Source organism: Lepisosteus platostomus, chromosome 14 (genome assembly GCF_059453375.1).
Source record: "Lepisosteus platostomus isolate fLepPlt1 chromosome 14, fLepPlt1.hap1, whole genome shotgun sequence".
Classification (NCBI taxonomy): Eukaryota; Metazoa; Chordata; class Actinopteri; order Semionotiformes; family Lepisosteidae; genus Lepisosteus; species Lepisosteus platostomus.
The window spans coordinates 39,153,453-39,171,137 of NC_142624.1; the positions used below are offsets into that span (position 1 = coordinate 39,153,453).

A 17,685-nucleotide genomic window follows, 5' to 3' on the forward strand; every position below is an offset into this window, starting at 1 on the left:
ACGTGAAACTGAGCAACACAGGACCGGCACAGCACGGTAACCAACAGGCCAGAGCTCAGCAAAGGGAATAAATGAGACCAATGAAAAGGCTGAAGAACCGAACAACAAAATGGTGTCAGCTCATCAATGCTTCAAAACTATGGCAAAATGCAGCTAAACACTACAACTAAAAACAAATTAACCCACTGTTCTTGAAAGAACCTATTGTGAATCCAGTTTCCAATATTAATGGATCATAAAATACCCAGCGTCTCTGAGGAGTTTTGATTTCATTGTCTGCACAGCAGTGAGATACGCACACAGCTCCAGGAATGGACTGCTGCCTCGTTCAGGTTTGATTTCCATCAAATCAGCCACTCAGTGGCCCAGTGCAATCAAAATCTTAACTCACTGTAAGTATCTGTATTGCCTGAAGGGAAAGGAGGTGGTTGTGCTGGGGTTTGTGAGGGGCGTTTAAAAATACTTCGAGTAGAATTCAGCTCTCAATATTTTTCTTTAGTACTGGCATCTCCCTCACAGTGATTACCCTGAGATCCCTGGTGTTGCATGAAGGGATAATTACATTTAACTAAGCATGCCGGGAGCACCAGACTTTCACCCTAGGGCCCTCACTCATTTGCTTTGTCAACAATCTGCTTGTGTGAACAGCACACACACAATAATGATTTTTAAGAATGTACTGCATTAGGGCTTACAGAGTGCCAATGAAAATGTAAGGATCATTCCAGCCTCTGTAGAAACAATCTCAAGATCATGTGCTGTCAATCATTACCATTTCTCGAATAATGGCTTACTATATTCCTGCATGCTGCGGATTTTTAGAGCTAAACACAACAAAGCTGTCCTCTTTACTTTGTGAAGGGTTCTACGCTGAGCAAAGCTCTCAGTAGTTCAACCGAATTCCTTGATTCAATGTAATACCCACTCACAATGTAGGTTCCATCATAATCGTATTGCTGACTTTTAACACTTTTAAACCTGAATCGTGGAGGCTGCTGATCTGAGGCACAGTGAAAAGGAGGAAATCCTATTGTCTGGTGTGTACAAGACAGTTAAAATAGTTCCTTCAGTGGGAAGGCAGAGTGCTGCACCAGCTACAATCCTTGTAGAGTTTTTCTTTAATTATAACAGAGCTACAGGGCTTCCTGAGCTCAGACTATAAGCAAAACAAAGGGCAGAATAATTGCCTTTTGAAAAAATATTTCCTGATCTGATTTCTTAATCAGATATACTTAATGTTAGAGTGTTTATTTATTCTGTACAACAATACAATCACTTTTATTACATTTTATAGCTTCTCATTAGTGTAAGAATGTAAGCTTTAAACCAGACTATCACAAATATTGCTGACAAGAATACCACACACTTAATCCAATTTATCTTTATCCAGCCTAATGTGTAGCAAAGCTGAAACTTGAAGTTGATAACAGTAAAAAATAAAAAACAGAATTTCCCCAATTCCTAAATTTGTGACAGCGAACGTCATTGACTTTCTTTAATGATAACTGAAGACAAAGTCTTCAACTCCTCATAAAGACCACAAAATTCACGAAGGTTGTCAAAACACTGCAGAAAAAAAGGTGTTCTCTTGTGTTTGGCTTGTGCTTTTTTAAAATCCATGTCTTCTCCTGTTACTATACATGAAGGTGCCAATTCTACAAAGTGCAGCTGTGGATAAAGGCAACCAGATCAGCGCAATGCTTTAAAAAGAAACCAAAGAACCTTCCCATTGGCTCTGCCGTACTCAGATGACTAGGTCTGTCCAGCGGACACCGGGAGAACAGTGTGTCCGGCCCATCAGTGCTATTCAGGTGCTGAACAGGATTTCTAGTTTTGCACACAAAGCCTTTTTGTTAATAATAGTACAAATCAGGAAGTGGAGGTCTGTCTTTGTTACCCACTGCTGCCTGTCATCTTCTGCGGTGTTGTCTTCACTCCTCTACAGCTGGTGCTGTAAGACAGAGCAAAGAGGAAAACACAGGGCGAACCACAGCCTACCTCCATCGTGTGTGTCTTTCCTGAGGAGGTCTGCCCGTACGCAAAGATGGTCCCATTGTAGCCCCCAAGAACATCTGTGGAAAAACACCAGCGACAGCTAAGTACAGCAATACTCCACAAGTACAGCAATACTCCACAAGAACAGCAATACTCCACAAGTACAGCAATATTCCACAAGTACAGCAATACTACACAAGTACAGCAATACTCCACAGAACAGTAATATTCCACAAGTACAGCAATACTCCACAAGAACAGCAATATTCCACAAGTAGAGCAATACTCCACAAGTAGGGATATTCTACAAGAACAGCAATACTCCACAAGTACAGAAATACTCCACAAGTACAGCAATATTCTACAAGAACAGCAATACTCCACAAGAACAGCAATATTCCACAAGTACAGCAATACTCCACAAGAACAGCAATACTACACAAGAACAGCAATATTCCACAAGTACAGCAATACTCCACAAGTAAAGCAATACTCCACAAGAACAGCAATATTCCACAAGTAGAGCAATACTCCACAAGTACAGCAATATTCTACAAGAACAGCAATACTCCACAAGAACAGCAATATTCCACAAGTACAGCAATACTCCACAAGTAAAGCAATACTCCACAAGAACAGCAATATTCCACAAGTAGAGCAATACTCCACAAGTACAGCAATATTCTACAAGAACAGCAATACTCCACAAGTACAGCAATATTCCACAAGTACAGCAATACTCCACAAGAACAGCAATACTCCACAAGAACAGCAATATTCCACAAGTAGAGCAATACTCCACAAGTACAGCAATATTCTACAAGAACAGCAATACTCCACAAGTACAGAAATACTCCACAAGTTCAGCAATATTCTACAAGAACAGCAATACTCCACAAGAACAGCAATATTCCACAAGTACAGCAATACTCCACAAGAACAGCAATATTCTACAAGTACAGCAATACTCCACAAGTACAGCAATATTCTACAAGAACAGCAATACTCCATAAGAACAGCAATATTCCACAAGTACAGCAATATTCCACAAGTACAGCAATACTCCACAAGTACAGCAATACTCCACAAGTACAGCAATACTCCACAGCTGCCGGCATTCAGAGGGGAAGAGGGTGGGTCTAACATGGATGGCAGCCCGGAAGGCTCCGGTGGGAAGGAGTCGGGCTCTGGGGCATGCAGCCTTTGTCATGGGATGTGTGGTAATGTAAAACCGAAAACAAAACCACATGTGTGGAAAACCACTGCGAGAGAACAACACGTCCTCTCTGAGTCCAGCAGGTGCAGTCAGGAGGGGAGAAGGCAAGAGGACAGCTTCACTGTGTGAGGGGTCCTGACACCCAGCTGAGCTGTGGCCAAGTGCCACACTTCCAAAGGGTGACTCCCTGCGAAGCTCCCATTTTAAAACAAAACACGAGCTGTATTCCAGGTGCAGAGTAGTGCTGTTTCACCAGTATTGTTTGTCAAACATTTTCAGTAAACGCAAAGACCTTAATGGATTCTGGACTCGTTTTGCTTTCCCTTTATCACTTTGTGTTATAGTCAGAACAAGGGGCTAAGAGTACCTCAATCACTATCAGACCAAAAGCCATCTTAATAAACTTGTATCTTAATATACCAGACAAGACCTTCCAAAGAGTGCCAGTCAATCTGTATTAGTACACGAGCTGTTCATGCAGTCCGACAGCAGCCTCAAGACTTGACAGGACCAGGCAGGTTGTATCCAGGTTGTTTCCTTTACGCACCTTTAACGATCTGCTTGGCACAGGCGTTGTACACGTTCTCCTGAACCGTGTTGGGAGGGAGGACTCTGTCAAAGACATACGGCTTGCCCTGTCAGATAAGAAAATGCCATTAGTCAAAGGACATATATAACAGCATGTCACAGAGCCAGGACACAGCTGAAAACAGAAGACTATGCCTGGTGGTCATCTGAGTACACTGAAACGTTGTTTTTCTTTTCTTTCCCTTTCAGCGTGGAATGAACCTTTACCTGTTCCTTAGCATACCCACAGTCAGAACGACAAGCACATCAGACTTTTTCGTTTTAATAACTTTGCCCATTCTCCCCATGCGACAAAGAAAAATAAATCCCGAAAAGTTGTTGAGCATAGCAGCTTTTCCCCAGAAGGGATGCTACTTCACATATTATGAAAACAAAGAAAACACTTTAAAAATACCTTTATGGTTTTAATCACCTTTACCGTTTAATTACTTTAGTAATTGGAGAAATGCAGAAACACAGAGAACGTAGTCAGGATTTCTTAGACTGCCATTTGGTTACCAATAAACACTTAATTAATACCATTTAAAAATAATTAAAATTAAAATTGCAAGCAGGGAGCAGGAGGCACGTCTTTACCCAAAGGGTGGTGGAAGCGTGGAACAAGACACCCAGCCATATTGTTGAAAACTGAACGCCGGGGTCTTTCGAGAAACAGCGGGATGAGATCCTGAGATCAATTAACTACCAAAAGGACCAGATGGGTGGAATCCTCTCGTTTGTAACCGCAGTGATTTAATGCAGTGATTAAAAAATGCAATATAATATTAATGGCCAAGAGAAAAAACGTTCCTGCCATGTGTACTCTGCGTGAAAGACAGGGTCCTGCCGGCTGCTGTGCTCCCTGCTTCTCGAGTTCATGGCGCTGCCAGGGGGTCACAGGGGTGACAGCAGACCGGCTGGGCCCCGTTGCCATAGAAACAGCTTCTCACAAGGCCGCTGGCATCCACTTCAGGTAACCCGTGGCAACTCGGAAACCATGGAAAAATCACGGACAGGGACGTGGTTCCTCACTGGATTCTTTGAGCTGCCTCCACTGTCTTGAAAGCGGCTCGTGTTTTCTTTGCCAGTGCACAACGAGAGGAGCCCTCCAGCTCCTAGGACTCCTGTCTTCAGACGATGGTTATCACTCCATTGTAACTGCACCCGGAACCCTTCAAAACATTGCCTCCTTCCGTGACAATCACAATTCGGTTTAAAACATTTTATATACTGTATCTTTTCATATTCGCAAGCTCTCTACGTTATTTACCAGGATAAGTTAGAAACAAAAACCAGTGGCTGTTCAATTGCAGCTCCTCACTGACCACATAGTGACCCTATACTGACCACATCCTTCTCAAGGAAGCAAAGGAATACACCGTTTTCTTCCCCAGAAACAACTCCAACATCAATAAAACAAAAACGCTCGTGAGGTTAATGAGTGAAGAGTGATGAAGGAAGGTATTTGGCAGTGCAACTCTTTAATGGCAATAATGAAGTAAACACTTAAGTACTTTCTGTCACCAGTACATGGTACGCAAATCTTCAAATGTTCTAAGAACACCAAAGTCCTAACAAATAATTAGATCACACTGATATTTAATAACTGAATTTCAGTGGCAAGCTTGTGTATGATATAAACTTCCCCTCACTGGTGTCTGCTGTTTAACACTTGAGTTTTCAATGCTGTTGAAACAGGTGGGCTATACTGGCACTGCATCACTCTATAACCCCCACTGCTTGCAGAACTCCTTCATCAGCATGCTTCATCAAGAACACCTACCAGTCTAATATCAGGGGTCAAAGCACCTTTGACTGAGAGCTGAACGAGAGCTTTGCTTCTGATTCAACCATTTCTGCGCCAGCAGTCTGTCTGGCCAGCTCCTCGTGCTAGCTGTTACTGAGTGCATTCTCAATGTGCTCACAGATACTGAACACAAAAGACACTGAACACTTTATCTGACTCTTGACATCAGATGGTTTTCAGACATCAGATCATCATCAAAAAACAAAGCTGACATCAGATCTATATATCGCAAACATATTTCTGACTTTACGAAATATAATTTACTACGAAATTCTTTCTTTTGGCCTTCATTCATCAAAGGAATGAAAAATGAAAATAATATTTTTTTTCAAAATTATTCTTCATTATCCTTCATTAGACAGATCTGCAGGAGCCATCTAATGAGACCTAATTGGGTTCCTTCCTTCATGTGCATGTCAGAAAGAAGCCAAGTCACGCTCAGAACAGACTGTCTTTAAATCGGTTTTCAGAAGCTCTGTTTCCGGAGTTCTTTTGTGTGTCTCACATAGCTAGGGAAAAAGATTACACCATTTTGTCGATACCTTAGTTAGTCCACTAGCAGGGAAGACGAGCCAGAGTGGGGAATCGATCGTGAGAATACATATTCAGTAGGTGTCCAGCGCAAACCCCCAACTGCAATGTCCTGTAATCATGCTTAATGGCAGCCTACATCTCCATGGAGACACAGATTACAGATGGAGCTGCAAGCCTCACTTCAACCAAGCCATCCAAAAAGAAAATTACCCCCCCCCCCCAGGGAAGCACAGTCTGAGGGATATTGAACAGCTTCTCAATTTAAAGGCAACAAAAACACCTTATTATCTGTTCGATAAATATGCTGACCAAACGCAAGCACAGAAATACAGCAAGACTCCTCAAAGAAACCGCTGCTGCTGTTTCAGATTGCTGACAAGGGAATGGGCTTGGTCAGTATCACTCTACTTTGCTCCAGCATTCCGCAAAATAAGGTTTTAAAAAAGAAGCAAGGCTAATACTCGACAATGCATTTTTTCTTTTTGTCTCACAATCCACTGTTCAAAAGTGTTCAAGTTATGCACTGCAGGCGTACACCTTCATGGGATGAAAAGAACTGGCTCTCACTGTACATACAGCATATCAACCACTACAAAGAGATGTAAATGACTTTCACTATATATTCTCAAAGGATGCTCCCCAATTTCCAGTACTACAGTTCCTTCATAATTCTTTTAACAATTTACAAACCATTAACCTCAAACAGAAACACAAACACACCTGATTGAACCTGGGACAGGCCTACTGGAGTCAGACACAGCCCAGAGTGAAAGTGCTGTAGGCTGTGGGCTGCAGATCTCACTTTCTTACTGGTCTGGCTGATGTCCGGTTTGGTCTGCCCAGTTTCTGTAGAGCCTCCTTTTACTGGCTGTCTCGGCAATAAGGCGAGATTTGCAAAACACATTGTGCAAGTGTGCTATTTGATGTAATTGTAACAATTTGTAGTCCAAGGTTGAAGTTAAGGGTAGAAAAATACAGTGTCTGTCTGCTGGGTTCTGCTGTAACCAGGCCCTTAACCCCCAGTAACTAAACAGTGCCTGAAACAGCTGTACTGTACTAGCAGTCTAAACTGCACTGATTCAGAAGGTGAAGGTTTCAGAAATACCCTAGCACAGAGTTTTTCAGCACTGGTCGAGGGTAATCACTGTGTCTTCTGGGTTTACATAATCACAGGTGCAGTTATTTCAATCTTCTATTTGCTGCCCCTTTTTAAATTCGCTTTCAGCTCTCCGGGTGCTGAATGAGGTTTGTCAGGTAAAGAGTGCTTTGCTAACTGGTGAGTTTCAGGTGAGCAAAGCTGATATATAACTATTTGGACTTGGGCAGGAGGGCGACACTGGATCACTGTGTGAGGTCTGGTACAGTGTCATTCTCCCGTGGCTGTTCATCATCAGCTGGACATCTAGTCAAACACAAGGGAGCAAATGATAAATCAGAAAGTTGAGGAATGACCATGTGAAGCTCTGTGTGCTGAAATTGCTAATAATTATTATAAATGCACTCTTATTAGGGTATTTCTGAAGCCGAGTATAAAAAAAAAGTCTACCCCAGCAAGCAGATCACTTACAGGCAGCAATTAACACTGGTGATCAAGGGCCCAAGTGGAACAAGAGCTAACAGACACAGGGAGGCCTCCAGTCACAGTCCCGGATGATCCACAGGTGTGTATCTGCTCAACATCAAATAATGTTCATAGATCTAAGGATTACAGGGTAATAAAAACACATTTTCTGCTACAGTCATCCCACTAATCTTTTAAAAACTCTCTCACAGGGATATATTGCTCATTATCAAACAAACTTCATAACTTACATTGTTTGTTGGAAATTAACATGTAGTTTTTATTGTATATTTTATATTAGTATTATAACTATAAATCACCTCCACCAGGAGTTTTTTGGTTTAACTCATTCAATGGCTTTAGATTTGCTACAGCAGCAGGCACAAGAATATGTCAATCTTGCAGACAATTAACATTGAAATAGTGTTTATCTTAAAATAAAGTCATGAATAATACATTTAAAATGGTCTGATTTATGAGGGACAGCAAGATATAAAAAATAAGGTTTCAGATGGAGAGGGATATTACAAGTGATTTGCAAATCTATATGTTGTTAGATGCTGTTGTTAATGATGCCAGTGATTATTTCATAAGTCACAAGATCTTCACTCTACAGAGTCTCCCTGTGTCCCTCTTCAGGACTGCTCTGCCCCAACACTTAGCTGATATTCATTCCTGTCTTTGTAATGACATTACAAACTATACAGGCCAAGCACAGTTATTAGCCTGTACATGTGCCAGCTGCTTGATTTATTTTGTTTTTAATTAAGCCTCTTGTGTCACAATTTCAATATCTGACAGCTCTCTGCCTAATCCCAGGAGGAGAACACAGGCAGCTATGGGCATGAATTAAAAAGCCAGCAAAGATGGTCTTTACATTTTGGTTAAAAGTTTAACGGAGCTTAACTCAATCAGTACATTTAAATGCTGACAAGTATCTGGAAATAAGATATACAGTATGCATTTTTAAATAATGTTTCAACATATCTTTTCTGTAATCAAGCAAACTATGAATATATACCTGGTATCTTACATTGCCATTTCACAATTATGCAAAGTTTGATTTACTGCCAACACAAATCTGCATATTTTTCCTCCTGCAAGCTAAGTTGTGAATTATTTTTTGTAGATCCTGTGACTGGTACACTGGGGCCAGAGCTCCTGCTGCCAGTCTCCTTGTTGTCACTACCTTTGCATCAATATGACGGCCAACATTTCAGGGACTCTCCAGACAAAACAGATGTCTTGCCTGACTCCTTCCCACAACCTGGAATAATTTGACTTTCCTGAACAATCTAAAATGTTAAAAATGAGATGGTAGCAATTGAGTTGCAGGTGGACTTTTTACGCATTTTTTGGGAAAAGTCTCTGTCAAAGTCTTTGGTAAAGATCATTCTGTTATTTTTGTCTCAAAACTACATACATCATGTCTTTTGGAAAATGACAGAGCTGGAGTCCAAGCTGGCTCCACAAGAACATGCTCATGAATCGTCTTGGCTCTCTGACTTCCTCTGAAACCTAGAGGTGCGCTGAGGTGCTACCACACCACCTGGGGGCTTGTATGACTGCACAGGTGCACCACGATCGGACAAGGTTTATTAAAGGGCATCAGATCCCATTCGCTATCTCCTTCTCGTCACAGGCTTACAGGCAATACATTACAATTACAGGTCATTTCTCCACTATGGAGAAACAAAAGGGATACAAGTCTCATTTTAAGGAGGGTGGTCCTTGCTCCAGGGCTTCCAGGACTTGAAGTCTTTAATATGAGGTACCAGGCACATCTTTCTGTTTTTATTGACATGCTTTGTTCTGCAATGTGTGCCTATGGTGGGTATACTGGTGCTCCAATGTGTGCCTATGGTGGGTATACTGGTGCTCATTCATACAGCTGGGTGGACCGGAGACACCCGGGCAAAGAGCCACAGTACTGTCTGCAGTGAGGGCCAGAGGCGTACCCACAACACTACATTTCCCGCCGTCAAGCAGAGCGGGCACCGTGCTCCATCAGCCAAAGACTGCAGCCTGTAAAGGGCACAGGCTTGCTCTTCCCAGCGTCTTTCTAATGAGATTCATAAGAAATCGCCGCACAGCAGGCCGCAGCTCCAATTAGCTAGCTGACGTTTTTTAATGAGGCAGTCCGTAGCAAAGCCAGAAGTTAAGCTGAAAAGAAAGCCACAGCAGCACAATTCTAAACAGGTCTTGCACAAGAGGCAAGGAAGACCTGCGCCAACATCCAGAGACTGTGGACTCGAGACTCCAGAGCGCCACAGCTGCTCACCTCCTCCAGGTCCCCACTAATACCCGCAGACGCATCTGCCTACGCGAGCAACACCTGACACGGCAGGAACGTGCTGCCGTTCATCCCCCCAGGGGCTGGGGATCTATTCTGTCTCTTCTCTGCTGTTGGCTTCTGACGGCGAGGTCTCGTTCCCAGCCCCAGCCGGTGTCGCGCAGGTGTCTCGTGCCCCGGACCAGTCGGGGGGAGGATGAGGAGAACGTGCTGAAGCAGCGAAGTGCAGAACGACATCTCTATCGCCCACCGAAGCCACACCCTGGGTCCAACGCTACACAACGTCTCCTCGCCAAGTCTCCTCTCTTCACTTTTCAGTGACGAGCCCTTTATTTTACTTCTGCTTTGATTGTAAGGGTCGTGTTCAGAACAGGAGAGTGCTCTAAAGCCCATTTCGAATAGACTTGTGCCATCTTCTCACTTCCACTCCAAGCTCGAAGGAACTTCCAGACACACCTTCGACATAAATGAAGCCAGTGAGGACTGGCAATAGGGAGTATCTTGCACTGGATAAATGACTGACCCAAATACCGTCTAACATCAAATACATGTTTACCATTCCTTCCCCCTTTCAGGAGCTGACTTCAGAACTGTGACAGCAGGATCCTGAAAACGCCATTTAATCAGCCTTTCCACATGACAGCAGAGTGCTCAGACAGCCCAGGCAAGCATGTCATTGTGTGGGTTTAAAGGAAAGAGTAGGAGTGATTTTTATTAGTTCATCACGCTCCTGCATAAAAGCAAGTCTTTATCACAATGAAACAGGCAGATTTCACCACGAACGAAGAACTGAAGGCCATGTGCACTGATTTATAGATTATGTGAACTTGGATTACACCTTTATTTGAGTTGACTTACATTCAAGACAATACATAATAAAGAATTGCTTCTTTTACTATATATTTCAACAATAAAGTTTCTGTGCCCAGGAAATAAGCAAAGAAATAACCTTATAGTAAGAGTCTGAAACTGATACTGAGGACTGACCTATTCAGCTCATAGCCTTTCCAGTCCTGTCCACTGTGTTACAGTACGTTCCTACTCTCAGATCCTTAATTGTTTAATTGATCATCAGAAAAATGAATATAAAAATGAATGTGCTGAAGGGGGAGGGAGGGAGAGGGTCACAATTTCAATGTCATATTCCACAATTAACACTAATGGCCCCGGGTCCAGCTACAACCGCAGAACACCAGAGAAGGGCAAGACGAGGTCCTCAGTGCTTCCCTCAACAGCACAGTCATCTGTCAGCCTGTCAGTATGTGAGGAGGCAGGCGGAAATCATCCTGGACTGGGCTGTTGCCTCAGCTGAGGACCTCTGGATGTGCTCATGGCGCAGTAACGGACTGTCCCTCCGATACACAACTTCACAACTGCTCTTCCTATGAAAGGCTGTGCAAGAGGACATTTTCACGATACACAGCTCTGGAGCTCTTCCATATTGGTTGCTGCAGTCGCAATGGAAGGTAACAGCAATTTCATTATTCCCCCTTCTCCCACATGGCTTCTAGCCCAAGGCATAGGAATTATAATTTCAACACACTCCTAATGAAGTTAGATCTCACACTATAGGTCCACACACAGCACTGAAGATGCCGTGAGTCAGTGAAGCCATCACATTCATATTAATTGCAATATTTCTATGGAATCAGCTCCTTCCTAGTCATTCTGATTCATTTCAACACTGCAAAAAGCACCTACAGGACAAACGCCACGAGCTGATAAAATAGAGGTCACTTTAAAAACTAATCAGAGGAGAGTTAGACAGTTATCATGTCTTTTTACCTCTTTCTTGACATTCGCCATTGGTAGATTAAAAGTACTGCATATCACATTATTATTTTCAACCTGGAGGCTTTTCCATCTTAATAATTCTTATTCTGATCACAGCATCGTAATTATCGGATTCTTTAAAATACTCTCCAAAGCAGCAAGCATCCTTTTCACTGCTGTGATATACACATCTCAATTAGGTTTAAAATCATAATTAACAGCATGAATGAGGGGGAAATGAATAGAACTTAGGCATGGGAATGAAAACTGCCATATGCATATGTCTTTGATGTACAGTGGTATAAGAGCTACAGTGTATTATTGGACTTGCACAACATTATACAGATATTTAAAATATATTCTTATTGCCTTATAATTGTAATTCATTGCTGAGATGATAAAACAACAAAAACAATTGAAAGAAAGCAAATTAAAGCTGTTTCTTCACCATTAGAGAGGGTAGCTGAGGGATATTAATTTTAACTTCTGTGACATGCAAAAAACGGCACAGTTTTATTGTGACTCTAGTATTGTTAAAAAACCCAGCTTGTCCCTTGTTGTGGACCTGTGTTATTTGTTAATTGTTTTCAATGCATATCCAGTACCCTTCCAGTGAAAGAAAGAAATGAAAATATAAAGCAATATGAATTCCCTTTTCCTTTATGTTTTAATTAACCGTGAATCTTGTCTGTGAATGAAAGTTTATTGTTCAGTTGTGTGTTATTAATCATCAGTCACTATAATTCAAAATATTAAACATTAACAGAACACAATGGACATCAGAAATGGTCATTGCTTTTGTTCTCCGGTTATTAAATTCTAAATTAAAATAAATAATTCAACAGGACTGTCAGAAGTGATGTGTGGTGCAGCGATGTTCGTCTGAATTCAGGTACCATGACAACCATCTTTACAGCCTTTTTCAACAGCACACTTTCCATTCGCTACGATTGCCAAAGCCAACAGCAGACGTCCAGAATCATCAATTAAAAGTCCATCTCCGCACAGGCAGATACATTTGCTAACACACATCACATATCCCAGCTCCTCTCTGCATCTTCGCACTTTCCTCCTTTTCTCTGGCTTCTCCTTATCTTTACTCCTCCTCTTCTGTTCCAAAATGTTCTTTCCCACTGTGGCATCCTTTGGCCTTCCTTTATCTTCCCCAAAAAACTGGATGAACGTCTCCTTTTGTCCGACGGTGAGATTGTTGTCAGCCAGTCCTGGTCCAGGAGGCTGGTGTGTGTGCTTTCAGGCATTTCTGCAAGTTCTTTACTCAAAGAGTATCTCATGTGTTAAAACTGACACAGATTTTTTTAAACGTGAAACAAAACTGCCAAGTTCTCGAGGCAAAATTCTGCACCCAGTAGAGTACTGTGCTCATAGTCACTCGTTTCATTTTTATTACATAAGAGTTCAAAATGCAACGAAATTACCTCACCCTGACAGTGGGGAGATAAGTGTTTTCACTGTCTGTGCTCTGTGACAGACCAGTGAGCTCTGCTGCAGTTAGACTGCCTCACTGATTCAGCATTCTTTAGATCTCAGCCCATTCACTGACATGTTGAATCCTAGAATGGACCGAGTGTCTCTGCAATGTTAATTTACGGCAGTTGTGCCTTTAAGTTATGGCTTCGGTTCAGTGTCAGCATGAAAAAAAAAACACAAAGGTGTTAATTAAAGATGAAACCTCAAACGGAATGGATTCAGAAGCGATGGTGTTTGTTCTCACTGCTGTACCTGCGCACAGATCCCAATAATAACACAAACCAAAGTCCATTACCGCTTCAGCGCTTCCTGGCTGAAGTAGAACAACTTGCTGCTTGTGTTTTTCCCTCTGTGAAGGAGGTAATAAGCATGGCGTCACTACAGCGTGAATGTTTCTAGCTCTAATTAGTACTGTAATTGTCAAGGGCAATCCTGGGAATGTGGGGGGGTGTCTTGTACAGCAGACAGCAGTGTTTTCTACCTCCAGGGCAGGGTGCGGCCATATTGTGTAAGGTACAGTCTCTTGGTATTGCTGGAACAGAAATATCTGCGCACATCCATCATCGCTCCAGAAGTCTTTCGAAAATCCATCATCTTGTCAGCATCGCCTGTAGTAAGCGATCAACCATTTAATGTACAGCTTTGTGTTTATTTAATTTTGTTTGCCAGCAGGTTCACTGTGTCAAGCGCGCTTTAGTCATAATTCCTAAATTAGAAAGACGCATATTCCGTCTCTGTCAGCAAAGGATGCCGGTGGTCCAGGAGCCGTCATTTTATGTAATCTAACAGCCCCACCACCACCAACCCCAAATTTTTTTTGAAAAAAAGTGAAAATGGAAAGCAGTCTCATCAGGTAGCACAAAGCCGGCGGGCACCCAGATGGGCGAGAGTCCAGCGCCCGCCCATGACGTCACTCCGGACCGCGGCGCGAGAGCTGCCGCAGCGAGCGGACAGCCCGGACCCGCAACCGAGCAGGCCGGCCGGGCCGTGAGGCAACCCCGCAACACCGCTCTCGACATACCGCCGCCTGGGGGTCCTTTCGAGCGAACACCTCCATCACTAGGCAATTCCTGCAAGCTGCGGGACCAATCGGACAGACATCCGCAACAAAGTGGACATTTCCGACACAGTGTTTTCTTTTCCGTGCTCCCGTTTGTGAATAGATGCAGCTCCCGGCGTTACAAGCAAACTTCACAGACCATTAATTATTCTCCCACATCCATTACCGCTGCGAACAGCGTCGATTCACACTTTAGACCCTCACGGACAAACTGTACTTCAATGTTTGACTAACCGTTTACCAAATCAACCAAGCACGTGTTTGAGCTTCCCCTTTATTGGAGAAAATAACAAAATAACGATAAAACCAATAACGTGCTCTTCACCGCAAACACCCAGGTAGAGACGCGTTACCAAACATCATTTTCATGCTGTGAAGATGATCAGCGGGAAGTATTTCATTGCCCTTGCTGCCCAAGAAACTGTCAAAAAGCAAAGGAGATTTAAATGCCCACAAAATCACATACCTAACTGATCAAACCGATGTGCGAAACAAATAACGGTGATTTTTGACGGATTACGCAAAATAAATAGGACCGCAAGCGTCCCGATTATCATTAAAGCAAGCGTGATCCTTGTTTCCAGCTATAACCCCGTTTATTAACAATGCCCTCAACCATCGTTCGGTAATTAACGTGAGAAACAGAGATAAAGGTCTTACCCCTATAACGACCGTGTCATCGTCCTTAAATTTGGGGATGTACTTGTCGCCCCTTACGATCTCGGCTGCATTTAACGGCCGGAATCGGCACATCACTTTGATGCTGCATTCGGCTGGGTCCGCCATCTCAGTCTACCCCAGCAAGAGCGCAATAATGCAAAGTTTCCTTCACAACCTCTTCAGCAAAAGCACGGACAGACTGCGCCGGGGAGGCCCAGGAGAGTCGCGTCAGCCTCAGAACACCATGGTCGTCTGCTGCAGATCAGCTGCTCCCCTTCATGCCCACCAGCCGCTCGGCTCTGCAATCTCCTTGCATTGAAAGGTGTGACAAGAATGCATCTATACAGACATGTATTCCTGCGGACAGCACTCAAGTCCCTGCAGGCAGGCTGAAGCCGCGGGAGGCGGGGATGCAGTGTCCCCCTGTGTTGGAGAAGCCGGTGGCAGCTCAGAGCTCAGGAGTTCAGAAATCGCATCCTCCTTCGCGCTCCGTCACCCCGCAGCAACAGCACCGGGCACCTTCCCTCCTCTGGATCTGCCTCCTCCCCTGCTCCTCCTCACTCTCTCTCTCACACACACACATACACACACCGGCTGGCGTGGCGTCGCCTTACATCATAAACTCCGTCGGTTCACCTAGGTATTCTGGGCAACGTAGTTCTTCTGCAGAATCCAGTGCGACCTTCCTTGAACGTGAACTTTACTGCCGTGGGTAACCGGTTCTGGTACAATGGGATTCTTACGGAAAGTCTCGCCATTGTCCAAAAAACAAAAGGTGTAAAACACAAGGTGTCATCCGCCAGTGTAATGACGCGGTTGCCGCTGTGTCTCGCTGTGCAGTCGTGAGCGGAGAGGGCGTACTCGCCTGGACTCAGACGGCAGCCTTTCTGAAGGAGCCGCCAGGTCCTCCACAGCGGCCCAGGTGTTAAGCTCAGTGGAAAATGGATGACAACAGTCTAAACGGATTCCTCCCGGAGTACAGGGGACATGTATCCGGAGAGTGAGAAAAGCAAAAGCTAAAAATACAGCATCTGAAAAGGTTCAGCAACTCAATTGTGAAAACAGAGGGATTAAAAAAAAACAACAGGATGCAGGTTAATGAAATTAGTATGCTACAGGATATTGTAAGCCAAGGATATCAGAAAGGCCAAGAGAGAAATTGAAGGGAATATTGTAATAGAGGCTAACAAAGACAAGAATAAATTCTTCCAGTACCACAAAAGCAAAACAAGCACATGAGGTAAAATCCATTAGGGACAAAACTGGTAAATGTCTAGACAAGGAGAGGGAAATGGCTGATGTACTGAACAAGTTTTTCACTCAGCTGCTCATTAGGGGCCTCTGGCAGTGGAGGGACAGAGTTCTGTATCAGCACAGAAGAGGCAGAAACCTTCTGGGAACTAGAAACACAAGAAACACATCATTTAACATGCGGAAACTGGCCTGTTCGCTTGATGTGGCTTTTATGTAATTAAGACAAATTCCATGATCTTTCTGGGATTTGGGGACCAAGCGGAGAGATTTACATCTTAAGGAAAGTAATGTTTAATTAATGAATTCTTGCAGCTGTGCGTTTTCTGAAGGTTTGAGGTCTACCTCACTGACTGCAGAGGCCAAGTCAGGCTTGGCTGGATCAGGCCTGGGATGGCAGACCAGGGTGTTGGTGGACCAGCCAGTGGTTCTGAATTTCCAAACCAACGACACACGATCACAGCAGAGGGCACTACTCTGCTGTAGAAGCATCCGTGTGGTTCAGCTGAGGTCCTGGCTACTCGGTCTTTAAAAGACCCCTTCAGTTAGGAAGCATTTTGCTGCACAGAATGGCTGCCACATGGTTCCCAAGGTGGGGAATGCAGTAGGGTCCTCCTGTATGTGGAGCTCTTAGGAATGTGCTCATATATTTTATATCAATTCAGAAAGTTATACATATGAACAAAATATTGCACTTCTACATACCAGTTGGTAAAGCCACAGTTTTTAAAGACTTAACAAACAAGAAAAAAGCTCGCCACTCCACGTGAAGGGATCAATTTCCAGGAACCGGGGATTTTCGCTGCCGGCGCTGTCTCGAACGCTAGCAGATACAGCTAGACTGTATCTTTCAGCAGGTTACAGGACACGTCTCTGAAACAAGAGGCCTCTTTGGAAACAGCTAGAGGTCCTGAAGCAAATTGTATTGTAGAGAAAATGTGCAGCGTGGAGAACTGTGCAGGTACGTCTCTCCGATTGCAGGTTTAGAAACATGCTCTGCCACACTGACACCCCCTTGCTGCCGAGCTTGAATGAAGCAAACGTGATATGAAAAGCACGACTTGAATTTTACCTTAAGATAAAAAAAAAAGTACTTGCCGTTTAGAAATTATACTGTTCAAATCCAGATTTATTTCAGTACTAATCAGGAATGTTTAATGCTTCCTCATAGGAGTGCCACCTACTGGTTAAATTGCATGACAAGGTGCTCATTCGGAATTGAATACAGAAAATCATACCTCGGCTTCTCTGCTAGTGGAAACCATACCATGCAAAAAAAAAGGTGAACTTAAAAATTGCCAAATAGCAAAACCATCTGATACTACGTTTAGGAGCCGTCTCTCTTCTGAGGAACAACCATCAATGTACAGACAGCAGCCCCGTTGCAACTGCATTTTGAGAACTGCTGCTTTTACCCTGCACCGTGTTTTGACTGGAGTGCATGGAGAAGAAGCTTAAAGAACTTATCAGTAGTTGAGCA

The 17,685-nt window shown here is 43.5% G+C and overlaps 1 protein-coding gene across 1 annotated transcript in view; it reads right to left on the minus strand.

Annotated features, from left to right (window-relative positions):
• Positions 1-15,533, minus strand: part of kif5c (kinesin family member 5C) — a 48,714-nt gene extending 33,181 nt beyond the window's left edge. The window contains exons 1-3 of the mRNA XM_088606255.1: positions 14,955-15,533; positions 3,759-3,846; positions 1,999-2,072 (exon numbers count right to left, since the gene is read on the minus strand). Coding sequence (XP_088462381.1) covers positions 1,999-2,072; positions 3,759-3,846; positions 14,955-15,080 — 288 coding nt within the window. The 5' untranslated portion in view covers positions 15,081-15,533. The remainder of the gene's footprint in view (positions 1-1,998; positions 2,073-3,758; positions 3,847-14,954) is intronic.
• Positions 15,534-17,685: the final 2,152 nt, after the last annotated feature.